This window comes from Geospiza fortis, unplaced genomic scaffold, assembly GCF_000277835.1.
Source record: "Geospiza fortis unplaced genomic scaffold, GeoFor_1.0 scaffold99, whole genome shotgun sequence".
Lineage (NCBI taxonomy): Eukaryota > Metazoa > Chordata > Aves > Passeriformes > Thraupidae > Geospiza > Geospiza fortis.
Window position 1 is genome coordinate 325,690 of NW_005054521.1, and position 7,877 is coordinate 333,566.

Consider the following 7,877-nt stretch of genomic DNA (forward strand, 5'->3'; position numbering starts at 1 on the left):
GCTCTGGGAGACAGTGGTATAACAGCATAGGAGGAAACCTGGCATTCAGGCTGTCAATACAGAGCTGAAGAGGAACAGGTTGAAACTGAGCTGATGCAGCTCAAATATGGCATGCAGTACTTGGAAAATGACCCCAGAGCTCAAGAGAGTGTCAGGTTTGAGTGCAAAGGTAGTTTGAAGATCTAACATGCTGCTGCAAAGAAAAAGCAGATGCCTTCTGAGACACAAGGCTGCTGAACACTGTAACAGCAGCTGTGTTCTCTTGTGTGTTCCAGCAGCAGCTTTGTTCTGCTGCTGTCATGAAGTGGACTATGAACTAGGATACTTCCAATTAATAAATATGACTGAGCACATGTAGACATAGCTATATTATGCCTTTTACTGACTGTGGGAGTGTGGTCAGGGAGCTGGGATGTGCTCCTGTGGCTGTGGCTGACTGCACACTCATCTCCTCTGCCTTGGACATGGATGCTGGAGATGCCACAGGAAGCACAGCATGTGAATCCAATGTCAAATTCCCAAAAGCAGCTGCACTGAGATGAGCAAACACCACATAGCCCATGGACTGGTCCTTGTGCTTCAAGAAGAGAGGAAAAACTTCCTCGCACAGCTCCTCTGTGTGCCACAGGCACTGCCACAAACTGCAGTGCTGTCCTCCCTGCCAGGATGGATGGTCTGTTATCCTGCACCTTCCCTTGAGGAATTTGGGTCCTGTATGGCTCTGGTGTTTAGCAGCAGTTGTTGGATAGGACTGTCCAACACAGGACTAAGCTTCATTCCCACAAGTGCCAGTATTCATGGCCTCTTGGGAGACTGGGAGTACCAGCAGAAGATAATGAGGCCCCCTTGGATTTGGGGTCCCAGCTTTGTGTCCAGCACTGTGAAATCACAGAGGCCTCACAAACAAGCTGATTTCTCCAGAGCTGACTTTATTGCAGTTGAGGGGTTGGCTTCGCCACCTGTCACCCTGTAGTGAAGTCTTGGTGTGTCTGGATGAGTCAAATCACTTTGTATCCACAGGACTGCCAAATAATTTTAGCCATCTGGAAGCCACATAAATTCAGTCTGATGCTCTTTGTCCTTATTCCCCTTTATTTCCCTTCCCTTGAAGACCTGCTCCTTCTCTACTCTTGTCTCTTGATTGTCCCCACATGTTTTGCCTGAGTTATGGGAAGGTTTTTTCTCCGTTTTCCTTAGTCCTTAGCTGTCATTGGAAACCAAATTGGAAAAGATCAGGGAGCCAGCACAGAATGCCAGCCCCCAAATGGGGCTTGTGCATGGTTTTCTCACTCTGCTGTCTCTCCCTGCACAGGAGACCTGTGCTGGCTGCTGGAGAACAGCTTGCTGAAGGGCTATCATGGGATGGATTTCCTCCTTTGGAAGCTTTAGATAGGTACTGGGGTCACCCACTAAGCCATAAATCTGGGGAGACAGGTTTCTGGTGTGGATGATCCCAGTCTGCTAAACTGTCCCTCCCATTGTTCTTCATTCCTTGGTTTTTAGGCCTCTGAGAGCTTTGTAGGACTTCGGGCTGAGCTAAGTCACCTGCTGGGGCAGAGGCACCTGACTCACTCCTGCATCAGTTCAGGGCCATATCTGTTTTGGCTTGGCTGTGCTTCCTCTTGCAGGCCAAAACCAGATGTGGGACTACCCAAAGCAGGTACCCCTCCTCTGAGGAGCTGTGCCTAGCTGCTCTCTGGTCTGAAGCTGATCCTATCCCTCTTCCCAGCAGGAAGAACAGGAGTGAGTTGGGTAGAGAGAAGTTGGAGGAGCTGGTTGAAATAGCAGAGTTAACAGCATTGGTAAGAAGCCATTAACCCCAACTGCCAGGCTCTTGGATTTAGAAGGGCAAAAACTGCACACATTCATAGAGAAGAGCAAAAATGTTTGTTTCAAACATTCAAATCCAGTCTTCCTTTGAAGAACCAACTTTGTCTTATAACTTGTAAAGCAGTGAAAACTTGTGTGACATTGAAAGTCTTACAGAAGGGGGAAGTCTTTAATGACTTAATGATTTTCACTACTTTCACTCTTTCTCCCTGAGCTTTCTCTCACTCCCAGTCTCACACCCACATGGCTCAGTCGGTTTTTGTTGCCTGTGTTGCCACCCCAAGTCTCCTGTGCATGATTTGTTGTTTCTTTTCTCCACCTTTTCCAGAGTGATGAGGGCAAGGAGGGGCTCTCTCACCAGGATGTCAAGAGGCCTCAGCTGGGCTGTGAGCCCCCTGAGCACAAGGCTGGTGACAGTGCTGGCCCTGGCACTGCCCAGCTGCACAGCCAGAGCCTTCTGGAGGCTGAGTGGCTACAAGGAGCAGAGATTGCTGCCAGGCTGGAGCACCACCAGAGGCATGCAGCATGCTGGATGGAGATGGAGCTGCTCCAACAGCAGCTCCGGGCCTCGCAGGAAAAGGTGAGTGTCCTTCATTCAGTGGCTGGCTGCTGATGGACTCTGTGATGTTGGTATTGTCCTGCCCGGGGCTGTGCTGGACACTCTCCCCAGAAGGGAGAGTGTTCAACTTTTCAGAAAAAGTTGTCCTTTTCCTCTTTGTGGGGGACAAAGGATTCTCCCTCCTGCTCAGCTATGGCTGAATGCAGTTCAGGTGCAGCTGGGGAGAGCTCCTTGCTTGCTTGTCCCTGTGATACCCCCATGTCCTTGTCCTGTGCAGGCTGGCTGGGCTGAGGGGAGGTGGCTCCCACAGGGGTGTCAGGAGCTGTGGTTCCACATGGCTCAGCTGATGGAGCTGGAGCAGTGGCAGAATTGGATAAGGGTTGGGAAGGGATGACAGCAGCCAGACAGGGCTTGTTGAGGGATGGGAAATGAGGTGGTCAGAGCAGAGCAATGTGGATCACCAGGACAGAGGGAGGAAAGCCAATGTGAGAAACCTTCCAATGTGTTAATATTCCTCTCCTGCCTTCTTCCCTGGGGACTGGCTTTCCAAAGTACAGCTTAGCCATGCCAGTCATCCCAAAGTTGGGCCAGATCTGCTTCCCATTACCAGTTTTGCCCTTTGCTGGTGACAGGAAGCAGAGGACATGTAGCACAGGACATTCAGTACATCACAGCTAGCCTGGGATGTATCCAAGAACTCAAGTCAGCAGCCCCCTCTGTCTCTTGCTCTTGTGGCCTTTGGTCCTGGGACTCCCTCCCAGAGAATCCTTCCGCTCCTCACTACTCAGCAAGGGGAGCATCTCTCAGCAAGGGGGTTCTGTGTCTCCTCCTGCAGCTCTCAGTGCTCTCACTCCCCTGCTTTGCAGGCTGTCCAGTGAGCACCGCTGCCATGGTGCTGCAGCTCTGCTGGGGTGAGGGCTGAGGGCACTGTCTGACCTCTCTTCTCCCCAAAACACAGCGTGGGCCTGTCCTGTTATGGGCTCAAAGCTGTAACCAGCTGTCAACCTTTCTGTGTTACAGCTTTTGGAAGCCAAAGCTAGCCTGAGCCTGGCCCAGGCCCAGCACGCCCTGCAGTTGCAGCAGGCCAAGGCCCAGATAAACAGCATGGTGCCAAAGAAGCAGTTTGAGCAGCTGCAAAACACCCTGAGAGAGGAACAGTGCAAGACTCAGCAGCTCCAGGAAAGCCTCCAGCTGCAGGCTGAGCAGACATGCAGGCAGCTGGTCAGGATCCAGGTAAGCAGGGAATTGCAGGAGCTCAGTCAAGGGTACTGTGAAGGGAACATTGCTGGCCTGGCAGCCTGGAAGGCAGCTGTGATTGAAGCCACCAGAGGTTTGGGTGGAAGATGGTAGATATAAAGAACCCACATGGAAAATGCACTTACCTTCAAATTCAGCTGCAACTTTAATTCTTCATGAATCCTCCAGTCACCAGCCTGCACTCAAACAGGTGGATTGATCTCTAGGGCACTGAGCAATCAGGTGTTGGGGTTTTGTGAGTTTGTCTTCTGGGCAAAGATAGTGCAAATTATAACCTAAGGAATTATAGTGAGCACGCACAAGGAGCCTTTGTCTCTCTCTGAGCTTTCCTGGACATGGCTGGGAAAGAGGAGGCCAATGGCTTATTTTTTATAGAAAAAACTGCTGGAAAATCTGTGCCTTGTCTTAAACTGGTTGAGTGCAGACCTAGGGAAGGTTGTACTGCTCTAGACCTCTGTCCCACTGCTCTTTGTATCCTGCACCTCTGATGGACGCCCCTGCTCTGCCTCAAGGAGCATGAGGGTCCACGAACAGGGCCTTGGGGAAATGTACAGTCAGGGTTGTCAGGAGAGTGCTGGGACAACCCACACACAGACTTTCTTGCCCTCTGCAGGAGGAACATGAGCAGCTGCTGCAGGCAGCTGTGGAGCAGGCAGAGGGGCTGGAGCAGAGTCTGAGGAATGCTGAAGCTGTGCTGGCAGAGAGGGCAGCTCAGCTCAGAGATGCCCAGGTGAGTGTCAGAGGGGCTGGTGCTGTGTCCCTGCCCATCTGGTGCTCCTGCATGGGATGCTGAACCTGAAGCCTCCTGTCCCTGCTGTAGGCCCAGCTCTCCAGGAACAAACTGTTGATTGAAGAGCTCTGTGGAGAGAACAGGAGGTTTGCAATGGCCCTGCAGGCTGCTGAGCTGAAGCAGAAGAGCATGGAGGAGAAGAACCAGCTGTTGGAGGAACAAGCCTTAGCTCTGAAGCAGCTTATTGGAAAAATCACACCAGCATCTCTGAGTGGGTGATGGAACATCTGCAGTGGTGGCCCCTGGTCCTGGCTGGGGCTGGTCAGGTGCAGAATGGGAGATATGGCTGGGTTGGGAAATCAGCCTTGTCCTCTCTGGTCTTGCCAGGATTTTCCTGTGCAGAAAATAGCAGATGGGGAGCCTAGATTCCTTTGAGGAAATTGGACTTGTGGATAGCTGAATTTTCCATCTGAAAGCAGCAGCCTTGGTGCCTTTCCCAGTGGCAGTGTGCTGTTATGTCATGTCTGTCTCAGGGCAGCCAGCTCATAGGATTTTCTTTGGCAGTGTTTGGGGGTGGTGCAGGTGCTCCCTCTCTGCAGAAGGCTGATGTTGGAGCCACAGTTACATCTCAAAAGCCAGAAAGGCTTGCAGGACCCTGTGCCTGGCTCACTCCAAGCAGGAAAGCTGAGTTGTGGCATTAAAGAATTTGTAATGTTACAGCACCTCCTGCTCTTCCCAGTCTGCTCTGTATTTCAGTCACCTTCCCCAGCTGCTGCTGAACATTTATTGCCAACAGCTCCTCCTACAGCCCGAGCCTAGGATCCAAAACCAACCAGATTGTTGCCTCTGCAGTGAGCAGGACAGAGCAATGCTGTAATGCCCCAGGCATTTATCCTGTTCCTGCATTCTTCCCCAGCTGTTTGCTTTTTTAGCTCCAGTCTGAGATGGGAGCTAAGCAAACCTCTAGTCTTACCTAGGGCTGATGAAGGGCTGTGTCTGGGAAAACACTTGCAAAAAGTGTTTTCCCAGACACAGTGCAAGAGCTGAGCAGTTCCATTAGGAAAAGCAACAGGGAAAGCAACTCTTCAGCCTTGTTCTGTTTTTGTGCTAACCAGAATCCTTAAAACCCTCTGCTCCCTTTCCCACTCCAACTAGCACATAGGTCCTGCCAGACCAGTGCTCTGGGATAAGAGATTCTTCACAGGAACAGAGGCACAGGCCAAGCACACTGGGAAAAACCCAGGCCCACGACCCAGACTGCAATGATCATTCACACAGACCTCAGGAAACAACATTTATGGGTCTGTGATGGGGACAAGGCTTCATGTGTAATCCTGGAAAGAACCTTGTGCAGCCTTATCTGACACTTGGAGGAGCAGTTCCACTGAGATACTGCGGGGTCAGGATGGGTTTGGCTGGAGAGCCAGATCACAGTGCTGAATGAGCACCACATTAACCCTTAAAAACCCAAGAGACTGAAGGAGTTCTTTATTTTGCAACCATGGAGTTTTCCTGGCTTCTAGAGCCCAGCCAGTTGGTGTCTTAGATGCACAGTGTGAACAAAGAACCACTCTAAACAAAAATGCATTCACAAACCCTGGGTGTAGCTGTGGGGCTTGGATAATGCCCCCCACTATCCTGGGATTCCCAGGATTGCCATATTACCAGCATGCACCCTTTGCTCATGAAGAGCTGTGGTTTTAAGGCATCAAAGGCTGCGAGGAGGAGTGGCAGGGTGCCACTGCAGAAATACTGAGGTCTCTGAAGTCCTGCACACACCAGAGCTCAGTCCCCATCGTGGGCAGGTCACCAAGGAAGGCTGTCCCTCTGTCCTGCACACTTAGGACAGAACGTGCTCCAGGATTCCTTGTCTGATCAACTGCTCACATTTCCAGCGGGGTAAAAAGTGCTGCACAGAAACACAGAAAAACCCTCCTTGAATTTGTTGGATTTGTTGCTGCACACAACCAGCTCTGTTTGTTGTGCTGTACATCCAGTGCCTCATGGTACCAGATCAGGCAGAGCTGCACTCTGGACCATGCAGACAGCTCAAGGAGCTGTGTGTGCAGGGACTGGGACATGCTGCAAGGCCAGGGGGATGTCATGGGAGTGAAAGGGAAGGAAGGGAACAGACCACACTCCTGCCACAGGTACCTGGCTGTTCTTCTTCAACAGGATGGTAGTGCCATCATCGATCTCAAACTCCCCATGGTCTCTTAAACACCTCACCTGCAAAGTAAAAACACAGCTCTGTAAGAGTCCAATAAAAACCAACCACCCCCTCCAGGTAAGAGTCCTTGGCATGGGAACATGCTTTCTAGTTAGTCTAGTTAATGTTGCTGCAAAAACCTCCCACTAGATAACTCGCCCCACCACAAACTCCCTGCAGACCAAAAGTGCCATCTCAACATACTTTGTGCTCTCAGCAGAGTGAGAAAAATGCTCACAGGCAGAGTAAAACACAGAAACCTGTGAAAGCTTTGGAACTCTGAAAGGTCTTGCTTGATGAACTGACTTGGGATGGGGGTCAAATGCTCGAAAAGAGATAGTCATGGAAATGTTTATTCATGGATAGAAGCCAGAAATCTTCCACTTACTTCAATGTACAGGCTTTTAGGAGGTTTGATGTCCTGTGTGAGGTCCAGCCCCTCCTCTCCTCCTACTGACCTCATGTAGGTAGCCAGAGACTTTTTGTACCGATTGAACCACTCCACCTGTGGGCATGAACAGGGTTGTGCCCACAGACAATGAATACACACAAATAAGTATTTACAGAAAGACATGTTAAATGTCATGTTTATAGTGGGGGGAAGACTACCCTATTTTGATTGTACTAAATAATCCATCAGGAGGGATAGGTGAGAAGGTGGGAAGAGTTTGAAAGGAGTCTGACTCACTTCCTCAGCTGACATGTGGAACTGGATGGTGTTGGGCAGAACGCTGCCATACTCCCACCTCAGTGCTCGGATCCGTAGCAACCGGTCATACCTAGGGGAAGAAACGGGGCAAACCCAACACCTCTGCTAGGTCAGTGCCGGCAACATCCCCAGGCCACAGTGACATCCAGTAATCTAAACTTGTAAAGAGCAGGACGAAGCAGAGCCTTCTCTTTGCGGTGATACCAGCAACGAGCACAAGGAGAACCAGCTCCACAGCTGCCTTGCTGCTCGTGGAAAAGCCACCTGCCCGGCCCGAGAGTCCCGACACCCTGTCCCTGGGGACGCTGTGCCGGCAGGGATGAGCCCAGGAGACTCACAGGTAGGCCAGGAGGCAGCGCTGGTTCCGGAGCAGGCAGCAGTGCCGGAACCGGATGAGGAAAATCAGATCCGTCCGTCCCGCCTTCGCTTCGGACCTGGGGGATGAGGGGAAGGAGAAGGAGGAGTAGGAGCAGAGCTGCGGGCCGGGGAGCGCCGCCCGTGCTGTGCGGGACGCGCCGGGAGCAGCGCCCAACTCACACGTCCGCCTGGTTCCGCTCGTACAGCGCTCGCATCTCCTCCAGCG

At 51.6% G+C, this 7,877-nt stretch overlaps 1 protein-coding gene and 1 long non-coding RNA gene across 2 annotated transcripts; one reads left to right on the plus strand and one right to left on the minus strand.

Moving 5' to 3' along the window:
- The first annotated feature begins 4,321 nt into the window (after positions 1-4,321).
- On the plus strand, positions 4,322-5,098 carry LOC106632015. Its single transcript, XR_004082568.1, has 2 exons — positions 4,322-4,376; positions 4,467-5,098. It is a non-coding gene; the product is annotated as an uncharacterized LOC106632015 (long non-coding RNA).
- Positions 5,099-5,841: 743 nt separating this feature from the next.
- On the minus strand, positions 5,842-7,871 carry GINS1 (GINS complex subunit 1). Its single transcript, XM_005429081.2, has 6 exons — positions 7,832-7,871; positions 7,633-7,728; positions 7,274-7,364; positions 6,974-7,090; positions 6,531-6,605; positions 5,842-6,285 (listed from the first exon to the last, which is right to left on the minus strand). The coding sequence occupies exons 1-6, from the start codon at positions 7,864-7,866 to the stop codon at positions 6,217-6,219; spliced, it is 483 nt and encodes a 160-aa protein (XP_005429138.1). The 5' UTR covers positions 7,867-7,871; the 3' UTR covers positions 5,842-6,216.
- Between the last annotated feature and the right edge of the window lie 6 nt (positions 7,872-7,877).

Coding starts and splice junctions, on each gene's coding strand:
- GINS1 (XM_005429081.2), bottom strand. CDS start 7,866: ATGCGAGCGCTGTACGAGCGGAACCAGGCGGACGT. Junction 7,091..7,273: donor TCCACATGTCAGCTGAGGAA/GTGAGTCAGACT, acceptor TCATGCCCACAG/GTGGAGTGGTTCAATCGGTA. Junction 6,286..6,530: donor TGTTGAAGAAGAACAGCCAG/GTACCTGTGGCA, acceptor GTTTCTGTGCAG/CACTTTTTACCCCGCTGGAA.